The 14,409-nt window shown below is 37.8% G+C and overlaps 1 protein-coding gene across 4 annotated transcripts in view; it reads left to right on the forward strand.

The window, feature by feature from the left end:
• PIK3R4 (phosphoinositide-3-kinase regulatory subunit 4) overlaps window positions 1-14,409 on the forward strand; it is a 156,742-nt gene that overhangs the window by 91,637 nt on the left and 50,696 nt on the right. For all 4 annotated transcript variants that reach the window (XM_037845054.1, XM_037845036.1, XM_037845031.1 and 1 more), the window contains exon 10: window positions 14,196-14,397. In XM_037845054.1, coding sequence (XP_037700982.1) covers window positions 14,196-14,397 — 202 coding nt within the window. The remainder of the gene's footprint in view (window positions 1-14,195; window positions 14,398-14,409) is intronic.

The following is a 14,409-nucleotide window of genomic DNA, read 5'->3' on the forward strand; positions in this document are numbered from 1 at the left end:
TAAATGCGCAGCGAACTCCAAATAGAATAAATCCAAATAAACCCACTCTGAGACATATTCTGATCAGACTGTCAAATACTGAAGAGAAGGAGCAAGTTCAGAAAGCAGCAAGAGAAAAGCAATTCACCACATACAAAGGAAACAGCATAAGACTAAGTAGTGACTACTCAGTGGCCACCATGGTGGTGAGAAGGCAGTGGCATGACATATTTAAAATTCTGAGAAAAATTGCCAACCAAGAATTCTTTATCCAGCAAAGCTCTCCTTCAAATTTGAGGGAGAGCTTAAATTTTTCAGAGACAAACAAATGCTGAGAGAATTCACTAACAAGAGACTTGCCCTACTTGAGATAATAAAGGGAGCCCTACTGATAGAGAAACAAAGAAAGGAGAGAGAGAGATGGAGAAACATTCAGTACTAAAGAGATTCAGTATGGATACGTTAAAAAAGACATTAAGAGAGAGAGAGGGAAAAAATATATCTGACAAACATAAACGAAAGGATAGGATGGCTGATTCAAGAAATACCTTCACAGTAATAAAATTGAATGTAAATGGATTAAGCTCTCCAATTAAAAGATATAGATTGGCAGAGTGGATCAAAAAATATGAACCATCAATGTGTTCCATACAAGAGACTCATCTTAAATACAGGGACACAAAGAAATTGAAAGTGAAAGGATGGAAAAAATATTTCATGCCAGCTACAGCCAAAAGAAAGCAAGAGTAGCAATATTAACCTCGGATAAAATGGACTTTAAATGCAAGGATGTTATGAGAGACAAAGAAGGCCACTACATACAAACAAAAGGGGCAATTCAGCAAGAAGAAATAACAATCATAAATGTTTATGCACCCAATCAAGGTGCCACAAAATACATTTAACAAACACTGGCAAAACTAAGGGAAGCAATTGATGTTTCCACAATAATTGTGAGAGATTGCAACACATCACTCTCTCCTATAGATAGATCCACCAGACAGAAGACCGATAAGGAAATTGAAAAGCTAAACAATCTGATAAATGAATTTGATTTAACAGACATATACAGAACATTACATCCCAAATCACCAGGATACACATTCTTCTCTAGTGCTCATGGAACTTTCTCCAGAGTAGATCATATGCTGGGACATAAAACAAGCCTCAATAAATTTAAAAAAAATTGAAATTATTCAAAGCACATTCTCTGACCACAATGGAATACAATTAGAAGTCAATAAGCATTAGAGACTTAGAAAATTCACAAATACCTGGAGGGTAAACAACACACTCCTAAACAGTCAGTGGGTTAAGGAAGAAATAGCAAGAGAAATTGCTAAATATATAGAGACGAATGAAAATGAGAACACAACTTGTCAAAACCTATGGGATGCAGCAAAAGCAGTACTGAGTGGGAAATTTATAGCTCTAAACACATACATCAAAAAGGAAGAAAGCGCTAAAATCAAAGAACTAATGGAGCAACTGAAGAAGCTAGAAAATGAACAGCAAATCAATCCTAAACCCAGTAGAAGAAAAGAAATAACAAGGATTAAAGCAGAAATAAATGACAGAGAGAACCAAAAAACAATAGAGAGAATAAATAACACCAAAAGTTGGTTCTTTGTGAATATCAACAAGATTGACAAGCCCCTAGCTAGACTGACAAAATCAAAAAGAGAGAAGACCCATATAAACAAAATAATGAATAAGAAAGGTGACATTGCTGTGGATCCCAAAGAAATTAAAAAAATTGTAAGAGGATGCTATGAACAACTGTATGTCAACAAACTGGATAATGTAGAGGAAATGGACAATTTCCAGGAAACATATGAACAACCTAGACTGACCAGAGAAGAAATAGAAGACCTCAACTAACCAATCATAAGCAAAGAGATCCAATCAGTCATCAAAAAAACTTCCCACAAATAAATGCCCAGGGCCAGATGGCTTCACGGGGAATTCTACCAAACTTCCCAGAAAGAACTGACACCAGTCTTACTTAAACTCTTTCAAAACATTGAAGAAAATGGAACACTACCTAACACATTTTATGCAGCTAACATCAATCTAATACCAAAACCAGGCAAAGATGCTACAAAAAAGGAAAACTACAGGCCAATCTCCTTCGTGAATATAGATGCAAAAATTTTCAACAAAATACTTGCAAATTGAATCCAAAGACACATTAAAAAAATCATACACCATGACCAAGTGGGGTTCATTCCAGGCATGCAAGATTGGTTCAACATAAAAAATCAGTCAGTGTATGACAACACATTAACAAATCAAAAGAGAAAAATCAAATGATCATCTCAATAGATGCTGAAAAATCATTCGACAAAATCCAACATCGCTTATTGATAAAAACACTTCAAAAGTTAGGAATTGAAGGAAACTTCCTAAATATGAGAAACAGTAGACATGAAAAAGCCACAGCCGCATAGTTCTCAGTGGAGAGAGACTGAAAGCCTTCCCTCTAAGATCAGGAACAAGACAAGGATGCCTGCTGTCACCACTGTTATTCAATGTGCTAGAAGTGCTAGCCAGGGTAATCCGAAAAGACCAAGAAATTAAACGCATCCAAATTCAATAGGAAGAAGTAAAACTGTCATTATTTGCAGGTGATATGATCTTATATTTGGAAAACCCTGAGAAATTGATGAAGCAGCTACTAGAGCTAATAAATTTAGCAAAGTAGTGGGATACAAGATTAATGCATGTAAGTCAGTAATGTTTCTATACACTACAAATGAACAAAGTGAAGAGACACTCAAGAAAAAGATACTATTTTCAATAGGAACTAAACAAATCAAGTACCTAGGAATAAACTTAACCAAAGATGTAAAAGACCTATACAAAGAAAACTATATAACTATTAAAAGAAATAGAAAGGGACCTTAAAAGATGGAAAAATATTCCATGTTCATGGATAGGAAGGCTAAATGTCATTAAGAAGTCAATTCTGAGAAAGCCAGGAACTGCGTGGACTGGACACCACAGAGCAATCTGTCTTTGGGCATACTTCATACAACACTCATGAAAATGTCGAACTGCTGAGATCAGTGAAATCTGTAAGTTTTTGCGGCCAGGGGACGCGCGCCCCTCCCTGCCAGGCTCAGTCCCGTGGGAGGAGGGGGTGTCAGCTCCGGGAAGGAGAAGGGAGAACTGCAGTGGCAGCCCTTATCGGGAACTCATTCTACTGATACAAACTCCAACCATAGATAGACTGAGACCAGACACCAGAGAATCTGAGAGCAGCCAGCCCAGCAGAGAGGAGACAGGCATAGAAAAAAAAAAAACAACACGAAAAACTCCAAAATAAAAGCAGAGGATTTTTGGAGTTCTGGTGAACACAGAAAGGGGAAGGGCGGAGCTCAGGCCTTGAGGCGCATATTCAAATCCCGAAGAAAAGCTGATCTCTCTGCCCTGTGGACCTTTCCTTAATGGCCCTGGTTACTTTGTCTCTTAGCATTTCAATAACCCATTAGATCTCTGAGGAGGGCCCTTTTTTTTTTTTTTTTTTTTTTAATCCTTTTTTCTTTTTCTAAAACAATTACTCTAAGAAGCCCAATACAGAAAGCTTCAAAGACTTTCAATTTGGGCAGGTCAAGTCAAGAGCAGAACTAAGAGAGCTCTGAGACAAAAGGCAATAATCCAGTGGCTGAGAAAATTCACTAAACACCACAACTTCCCAAGAAAAGGGGGGTGTCCGCTCACAGCCCCCATCCTGGTGGACAGGAAACACTCCTGCCCATCGCCAGCCCCATAGCCCAGAGCTGCCCCAGACAACCCAGTGTGACGGAAGTGCTTCAAATAACAGGCACACACCACAAAACTGGGCGTGGACATTAGCCTTCCCTGCAACCTCAGCTGAATGTCCCAGAGCTGGGAAGGTGGAGCAGTGTGAATTAACAAAGCCCCATTCAGCCATCATTTGAGCAGACTGGGAGCCTCCCTACACAGCCCAGCAGCCCAGAACTGCCCTGGGAGGACGGCACTCACCTGTGACATAGCACAGTCATCCCTCAACAGAGGACCCGGGGTGCACAGCCTGGAAGAGGGGCCCACTTGCAAGTCTCAGGAGCCATACGCCAATACCAAGGACTTGTGGGTCAGTGGCAGAGATAAACTGTGGCAGGACTGAACTGAAGGATTAGACTATTGCAACAGCTTTAAAACTCTAGGATCACCAGGGAGATTTGATTGTTAGAGCCACCCCCCATCCCCGACTGCCCAGAAACACGCCCCACATACAAGGCAGGCAACACCAACTACACACGCAAGCTTGGTACACCAGTTGGGCCCCACAAGACTCACTCCCCCACTCACCAAAAAGGCTAAGCAGGGGAGAACTGGCTTGTGGAGGACAGGTGGCTCGTGGACACCACCTGCTGGTTAGTTAGAGAAAGTGTACTCCACGAAGCTGTAGATCTGATAAATTAGAGATAAGGACTTCAATAGGTCTACAAACCCTAAAAGAACCCTATCAAGTTCAGCAAATGCCACGAGGCCAAAAACAACAGAAAATTATAAAGCATATGAAAAAACCAGACGATATGGATAACCCAAGCCCAAGCACCCAAATCAAAAGACCAGAAGAGACACAGCACCTAGAGCAGCTACTCAAAGAACTAAAGATGAACAATGAGACCACAGTACGGGATATAAAGGAAATCAAGAAGACTCTAGAAGAGCATAAAGAAGACATTGCAAGACTAAATAAAAAAATGGATGATCTTATGGAAATTAAAGAAACTGTTGACCAAATTAAAAAGACTCTGGACACTCATAGTACAAGACTAGAGGAAGTTGAACAACAAATCCGTGACCTGGAAGATGACAGAATGGAAAATGAAAGCATAAAAGAAAGAATGGGGAAAAAAATTGAAAAAATCGAAATAGACCTCAGGGATATGATAGATAATATGAAACGTCCAAATATAAGACTCATTGGTGTCCCAGAAGGGGAACAAAAGGGTAAAGGTCTAGGAAGAGTATTCAAAGAAATTGTTGGGGAAAACTTCCCAAATCTTCTAAATAACATAAATACACAAATCATAAATGCTCAGCGAAACCCAAATAGAATAAATCCAAATAAACCCACTCCGAGACATATACTGATCACACTGTCAAACACAGAAGAGAAGGAGCAAGTTCTGAAAGCAGCAAGAGAAAAGCAATTCACCACATACAAAGGAAACAGCATAAGACTAAGTAGTGACTACTCAGCAGCCACCATGGAGGCAAGAAGGCAGTGGCACGATATATTTCAAATTCTGAGTGAGAAAAATTTCCAGCCAAGAATACTTTATCCAGCAAACCTCTCCTTCAGATTTGAGGGAGAGCTTAAATTTTTCACAGATAAACAAATGCTGAGAGAATTTGCTAACAAGAGACCTGCCCTACTGGAGATACTAAAGGGAGCCCTACAGACAGAGAAACAAAGACAGGACAGAGAGACTTGGAGAAAGGTTCAGTACTAAAGAGATTCGGTATGGGTACAATAAAGGATATTAATAGAGAGAGGGAAAAATATGGCAAACATAAACCAAAGGATAAGATGGCCGAATCAAGAAATGCCTTCACGGTTATAACGTTGAATGTAAATGGACTAAACTCCCCAATTAAAAGATATAGATTCGCAGAATGGATCAAAAAAAATGAACCATCAATATGTTGCATACAAGAGACTCATCTTAGACACAGGGACACAAAGAAACTGAAAGTGAAAGGATGGAAAAAAATATTTCATGCAAGCTACAGCCAAAAGAAAGCAGGTGTAGCAATATTAATCTCAGATAAAATAGACTTTAAATGCAGGGATGTTTTGAGAGACAAAGAAAGCCACTACATACTAATAAAAGGGGCAATTCTGCAAGAAGAAATAACAATCGTAAATGTCTATGCACCCAATCAAGGTGCCACAAAATACATGAGAGAAACACTGGCAAAACTAAAGGAAGCAATTGATGTTTCCACAATAATTGTGGGAGACTTCAACACATCACTCTCTCCTATAGATAGATCAACCAGACAGAAGACCAATAAGGAAATTGAAAACGTAAACAATCTGATAAATGAATTAGATTTAACAGACATATACAGGACATTACATCCCAAATCACCAGGATACACATACTTTTGTAGTGCTCACGGAACTTTTTCCAGAATAGATCATATGCTGGGACATAAAACAAGCCTCAATAAATTTAAAAAGATTGAAATTATTCAAAGCACATTCTCTGACCACAATGGAATACAATTAGAAGTCAATAACCATCAGAGACTTAGAAAATTCACAAATACCTGGAGGTTAAACAACACACTCCTAAACAATCAGTGGGTTAATGAAGAAATAGCAAGAGAAATTGCTAAATATATAGAGACGAATGAAAATGAGAACACAACATACCAAAACCTATGGGATGCAGCAAAAGCAGTGCTAAGGGGGAAATTTATAGCACTAAACGCATATATTAAAAAGGAAGAAAGAGCCAAAATCAAAGAACAAATGGATCAACTGAAGAAGCTATTAAATGAACAGCAAACCAATCCTAAACCAAGTAGAAGAAAAGAAATAACAAGGATTAAAGCAGAAATAAATGACATAGAGAACAAAAAAACAATAGAGAGGATAAATATCACCAAAAGTTGGTTCTTTGAGAAGATCAACAAGATTGACAAGCCCCTAGCTAGACTGACAAAATCAAAAAGAGAGAAGACCCATATAAACAAAATAATGAATGAAAAAGGTGACATAACTGCAGATCCTGAAGAAATTAAAAAAATTATAAGAGGATACTATGAACAACTGTATGGCAACAAACTGGATAATGTAGAAGAAATGGACAATTTCCTGGAAACATATGAACAACCTAGACTGACCAGAGAAGAAATAGAAGACCTCAACCAACCCATCACAAGCAAAGAGATCCAATCAGTCATCAAAAATCTTCCCACAAATAAATGCCCAGGGCCAGATGGCTTCACAGGGGAATTCTACCAAACTTTCCAGAAAGAACTGACACCAATCTTACTCAAACTCTTTCAAAACATTGAAGAAAATGGAACACTACCTAACTCATTTTATGAAGCTAACATCAATCTAATACCAAAACCAGGCAAAGATGCTACAAAAAAGGAAAACTACCGGCCAATCTCCCTAATGAATATAGATGCAAAAATCCTCAAGAAAATACTTGCAAATCGAATCCAAAGACACATTCAAAAAATCATACACCATGACCAAGTGGGGTTCATTCCAGGCATGCAAGGATGGTTCAACATAAGAAAAACAATCAATGTATTAAAACACATTAACAAGTCAAAAGGGAAAAATCAATTGATCATCTCAATAGATGCTGAAAAAGCATTTGACAAAATCCAACATCCCTTTTTGATAAAAACACTTCAAAAGGTAGGAATTGAAGGAAACTTCCTCAACATTATAAAGAGCATATACGAAAAACCCACAGCCAGCATAGTACTCAATGGTGAGAGACTGAAAGCCTTCCCCCTAAGATCAGGAACAAGACAAGGATGCCCGCTGTCACCACTGTTATTCAACATTGTGCTGGAAGTGGTAGCCAGGGCAATCCGGCAAGACAAAGAAATAAAAGGCATCCAAATTGGAAAAGAAGAAGTAAAACTGTCATTGTTTGCAGATGATATGATCTTATATCTAGAAAACCCTGAGAAATCGACGATACAGCTACTAGAGCTAATAAACAAATTTAGCAAAGTAGCGGGATACAAGGTTAATGCACATAAGTCAGTAATGTTTCTATATGCTAGAAATGAACAAACTGAAGAGACACTCAAGAAAAAGATACCATTTTCAATAGCAACTAAAAAAATCAAGTACCTAGGAATAAACTTAACCAAAGATGTAAAAGACCTATACAAAGAAAACTACATAACTCTACTAAAAGAAATAGAAGGGGACCTTAAAAGATGGAAAAATATTCCATGTTCATGGATAGGAAGGCTAAATGTCATTAAGATGTCAATTCTACCCACACTCATCTACAGATTCAATGCAATCCCAATCAAAATTCCAACAACCTACTATGCAGACTTGGAAAAGCTAGTTATCAAATTTATTTGGAAAGGGAAGATGTCTCGAATTGCTAAAGACACTCTAAAAAAGAAAAACGAAGTGGGAGGACTTACACTCCCTGACTTTGAAGCTTATTATAAAGCCACAGTTGCCAAAACAGCATGTTACTGGCACAGAGATAGACATATAGATCAATGGAATCAAATTGAGAATTCAGAGATAGACCCTCAGATCTATGGCCGACTGATCTTTGATAAGGCCCCGAAAGTCACTGAACTGAGCCATAATGGTCTTTTCAACAAATGGGGCTGGGAGAGTTGGATATCCATATCCAAAAGAATGAAAGAGGACCCCTACCTCACCCCCTACACAAAAATTAACTCAAAATGGACCAAAGATCTCAATATAAAAGAAAATACCATAAAACTCCTAGAAGATAATGTAGGAAAACATCTTCAAGACCTTGTATTAGGCGGCCACTTCCTAGACTTTACACCCAAAGCACAAGCAACAAAAGAGAAAATAGATAAATGGGAACTCCTCAAGCTTAGAAGTTTCTGCACCTGAAAGGAATTTCTCAAAAAGGTAAAGAGGTAGCCAACTCAATGGGAAAAAATTTTTGGAAACCATGTATCTGACAAAAGACTGATATCTTGCATATACAAAGAAATCCTGCAACTCAATGACAGTAGTACAGACAGCCCAATTATAAAATGGGGAAAAGATATGAAAAGACAGTTCTCTGAAGAGGAGATACAAATGGCCAAGAAACACATGAAAAGATGTTCAGCTTCACTATGTATTAGAGAGATGCAAATTAAAACCACAATGAGATACCATGTAACACCGGTTAGAATGGCTGCCATTAAACAAACAGGAAATTACAAATGCTGGAGGGGATGTGGAGAAATTGGAACTCTTATTCATTGTTGGTGGGACTGTATAATGGTTCAGCCACTCTGGAAGTCAGTCTGGCAGTTCCTTAGAAAACTAGATATAGAGCTACCATTCGATCCAGCGATTGCACTTCTCGGTATATACCCGGAAGATCGGAAAGCAGTGACACGAACAGATATCTACACGACAATGTTCATAGCAGCATTATTCACAATTGCCAAGAGATGGAAACAACCCAAATGTCCTTCAACAGATGAGTGGATAAATAAAATGTGGTATATATACACGATGGAATACTACGCGGCAGTAAGAAGGAACGATCTTGTGAAACATATGACAACATGGATGAACCTTGAAGACATAATGCTGAGCGAAATAAGCCAGGCACAAAAAGAGAAATATTATATGCTACCACTAATGTGAACTTTGAAAAATGTAAAACAAATGGTTTATAATGTAGAATGTAGGGGATCTAGCAGTAGAGAACAATTAAGGAAGGGGGAACAATAATCCAAGAAGAACAGATAAGCTATTTAACGTTCTGGGGATCCCCAGAAATGACTATGGTCTGTTAATTTCTGATGGATATAGTAGGAACAAGTTCACAGAAATGTTGCTATATTATGTAACTTTCTTTGGGTAAAGTAGGAACATGTTGGAAGTTAAGCAGTTATCTTAGGTTAGTTGTCTTTTTCTTACTCCCTTGTTATGGTCTCTTTGAAATGTTCTTTTATTGTATGTTTGTTTTCTTTTTAACTTTTTTTTTCATACAGTTGATTTAAAAAAGAAGGGAAAGTTAAAAAAAAAAGAAAAGGAAAGAAAAACAAGGAAAAAAAAAAAAGATGAGTGCCCCCTTGAGGAGCCTGTGGAGAATGCAGGGGTATTCGCCTACCCCACCTCCATGGTTGGTAACATGACCACAGACATAGGGGACTGGTGGTTTGATGGGTTGAGCCCTCTACCATAAGTTTTACCCTTGGGAAGACGGTTGCTGCAAAGGAGAGGCTAGGCCTCCCTATATTTGTGCCTAAGAGTCTCCTCCTGAATGCCTCTTTATTGCTCAGATGTGGCCCTCTCTCTCTGGCTAAGCCAACTTGAAAGGTGAAATCAGTGCCCTCCCCCCTACGTGGGATCAGACACCCAGGGGAGTGAATCTCCCTGTCAGCATGGAATATGACTCCCGGGGAGGAATGTAGACCCGGCATCGTGGGACGGAGAACATCTTCTTGACCAGAAGGGGGATGTGAAAGGAAATGAAATAAGCTTCAGTGGCAGAGAGATTCCAAAACGAGCCGAGAGGTCACTCTGGTGGGCACTCTTACGCACACTTTAGACAACCCTTTTTATGTTCTAAATAATTGGGGTAGCTGGTGGTGGATACCTGAAACTATCAAACTACAACCCAGAACCCATGAATCTCAAAGACAGTTGTATAAAAATGTAGCTTATGAGGGGTGACAATGGGATTGGGAAAGCCATAAGGACTACACTCCACTTTGTCTAGTTTATGGATGGATGAGTAGAAAAATAGGGGAAGGAAACAAACAGACAAAGGTACCCAGTGTTCTTTTTTACTTCAATTGCTCTTTTTCACTCTAATTATTATTGTTGTTATTTTTGTGTGTGTGCTAATGAAGGTGTCAGGGATTGATTTAGGTGATGAATGTACAACTATGTAATGGTACTGTAAACAATCGAAAGTACGATTTGTTTTGTATGACTGCGTGGTATGTGAATATATCTCAATAAAATGATGATTAAAAAAAAAAAAAAAAAGTCAATTCTACCCAAACTCATCTACAGATTCAATGCAGTCCCAATCAAAATTCCAAGAGCCTACTTTGCAGACTTGGAAAAGCTAGTTATCAAATTCATTTGGAAAGGGAAGATGCCTCATATTGCTAGAAACACTGTGAAAAAGAAAAACGAAGTAGGCAGACTTATACTCCCTGACTTTGAAGCTTATGATAAAGCCACAGTAGTCAAAACAGCATGGTATTGGCACAAAGATAAACATATTGATCAATGGAATTGAATTTAGAATTCGGCGATAGACTCCCATATCTACAGCCATGTGATCTTTAATAACGCCCTCAAAGCCACTGAACTGGGACATAACAGTCTTTTCAACAAATGGGGCTGGGAGAGTTGGATATACATATCCAAAAGAATGAAAGAGGACCCCTACCTCACACCTTACACAAAAATTAACTCAGAGTGGATCAAAGACCTCAATATAAGAGACAGTACCATAAAACTCCCAGAAGATAATGTAGGGAAACATCTTCAAGACCTTGTATTAGGTGGTCACTTCCTAGACCTTACACCCAAAGCAAAACCAACAAAAGAAAAAAATAGATTAATGATAACTCCTCAAGCTTAGAAGCTTCTGTACCGCAAAGGAAGTTGTCAAAAAGGTAAAGAGGCAGGCAACTCAATGGGAAAAACGTTTTGAAAACCATGTATCTGACAAAAGACTGATATCTTGCATATATAAAGAAATCCTACAACTCAATGACAGTAATACAGACAGCCCAATTATAAAATGGGTAAAAGATATGAAATGACAGTTCTCTGAAGAGGAAATACAAATGGCCAAGAAACACATGAAAAAATGTTCAGCTTCCCTAGCTATTAGAGAGATGCAAATTAAGACCACAACGAGATACCATCTCACACCAATTAGAATGGCTGCCATTAAACAAACAGGAAACTACAAATGCTGGAGAGGATGTGGAGAAATTGGAACTCTTATTCGTTGTTGGTGGCAGTGTGTAATGGTTCAGCCACTCTGGAAGTCAGTCTGGCAGTTCCTTAGAAAACTAGATACAGAGTTACCCTTCAGTTCAGCAATTGCACTTCTCGGTGTATACCCGGAAGATCTGAAAGCAGTGACAGGAGTAGATATCTGCATGCCAATGTTCATAGTAGCATTATTCACAATTGCCAAGATATGGAAACAACCCAAATGTCCTTCAACAGATGAGTGGATAAATAAAATATGGTATATACGCACAATGGAATAGTACGCAGCAGTAAGAAGGAACAATGTGATTAAACATATGACAACATTGATGAACCTTGAAGACATAATGCTGAGTGAAATAAGCCAGGCACAAAAAGAGAAATATTATTTGCTACCACTAATGTGAACGTTGAACAATTGTAAAATAAATGGTTTATAATATAGAATGTAGGGGAATTAGTGATAGAGAGCAATTAATGACGGGTGAACGATAACCCAATAAGAATAGATAAGCTATGGTGGGTAAATTTAATGTTCTGAGAATGCCCAGGAATGACTATGGTTTGTTAATTTCTGGTGGGTATGGTAGGAACAAGTTCATGGAAATGTTGCCATATTAGGTTATTTTCTTGGGGTAGAGTAGGAACATGTTGGAAGTAAAGTAGTTATTTCGGGTTAGCTGTCTTTTTCTTACTCCCTTGTTATGGTTTGTCTGAAATTTTTTTTAATGTATTTTTTAAAAAAAAATTTGGTATAGTTAATAGTTAATTTCAAAAAAAAAACCCAGTTAATTAAAAAAAATGTCTCTGCCTTTTATCCTCTCATGAAGGATACCAGTAAACTAATTAAGACCTACCTTTAGTGGGTGGGGTCACATCTCCATGGAAATAATCTAATCAAAAGGTACCACCCACAATAGGTCTGCCCCCACAAGATTGGATTAAAGAACATAGTCTTTTATCGAGTATGTAACAGATTCGAAGCAGCACATCCACATACCATATATAGTTCACTCTTTTAAAGTGTACAAGTCATTGGGTTTTAGTATATTCACCAAGTTGTATAACCATCACCACTATCTAATTCCAGAACATTTTCATCACCTAAAAGAAACCCCGTGCCCATTAGCAGTTACTCCCCTTCCCCCTAGCTCCTGGCAACCATTAACCTACATCCTGTCTCTTAAGGATTTGCCTACTCTGGACATTTTGTATAAATGGTATCATACATTATATAGCCTTTTTTATCTGGCTTCTTTCACTTAGCTCCGTGTTTTTAAGGTTCATACACATTGTAGCATATATCAGTCCTTCATACCTTTTTATGGCCTTTACTATGGCACTCCCTTTTGTGTACTAACACATTGAGTAACAAAAGGAATAGAACTCTTACCACAGCTATAAAATTGTCTACTTCAAGCAGATTTTAGGAGAAATGAAAATTTAGGAGAAATGAAAATTTAGGAGAAATGAAAATTTCACAGGACTTCCCTGTGATTATTGGGCTTTAACTCAATTTTATTTTATTGTTTCTTATTTTATGTTTCTTAGCTTTCTAACTTCTTCGGGTTCGTTTGTGTCATGCGTTGCCTGTGAATTGTGGCTATTACTTTAAACCTTAGTGAGATTCTAGATTGAGGCCTCATAGGAATTGCTGTTTTGTTAAATGAATGTTTCTTCTTCATTTTCATAATAAATAGTACCAGAAGATTCTGTGAATTCCAGAAAAGGGCATGTTGAATTATTTTAAATTAATTATTATTTGTTGTGTGCCAGTTTCAAGTGTCTTAGGTGGAGTAACTCATTAAAATTTCACTATTACCCTGTAATATGGGTGCTAGTAATTATCCTTATTATATAGATTAATAAATGGAGACACAGAGAAATCAAGCAATTTGCCGGAGGTCGCACAGGTAATAAGTAATAGAGCTAGGATTTGAACCTAGGCAGTCTGACTCCAGTCATACCATTATCCTATAATGCTTCTGGGTGTGTTGCTTATATTTGCAGTTCAGCCAGCATTCCTAATTCTTGAGGTTTATAGAATGTTTATATGTTATAAAATACTTCACAGTCTCATTTAATATTCCTGGGAGCAAGGTTGAAGTAGGTACACTTTCTTTTGCTTAATATTGCACTTTAAGGATTTTGTTTAGATATTGAATATTAATTTATTCAACAGGTATACAATGAAGATCTACTAGATTCAAGATACTGTGTTCATTTCTGCGGAGATTTCAAAAATGAATTATTATGTGAATGCTGCCATTTAGGAAGAAAGTTAAGATACAAATCATTGTTGCAGAAAATAGATAGTGCCCTAATGGAGAGTATGTTCTGAAGTCAGAGGAGTGAGATATTTCTTTTTCTCTTGCCTTTGCTTGCTTCATTTTACCATTCCGACTGTCAGGATTTAAAATTGGGTAGTTTGATCCTTTAGTTGTTAGTCATTCTGAGACTGTGGTCGTTGTGAAAATAACCTAAAATGTATGGTTTTGTTTGGTTTTAGGGAATGACTGAGGAAGAGGAAGATAAACTTCTGTCATTGAAAGACTTCATGATGAAATCTAACAAAGCAAAGGCCAATATAGTGGACCAGAGCCATCTTCATGATACTAGTCAGAAAGGTGTAATTGACTTGGCAGCCGTAGGGATAACTGGGAGACAAGTTGATCTTGTTAAAACTAAACAGGAAGCAGAGGACAAGCGGGGTTAGTATATTT

Source organism: Choloepus didactylus, chromosome 1 (assembly GCF_015220235.1).
Source record: "Choloepus didactylus isolate mChoDid1 chromosome 1, mChoDid1.pri, whole genome shotgun sequence".
Taxonomy (NCBI): Eukaryota; Metazoa; Chordata; class Mammalia; order Pilosa; family Megalonychidae; genus Choloepus; species Choloepus didactylus.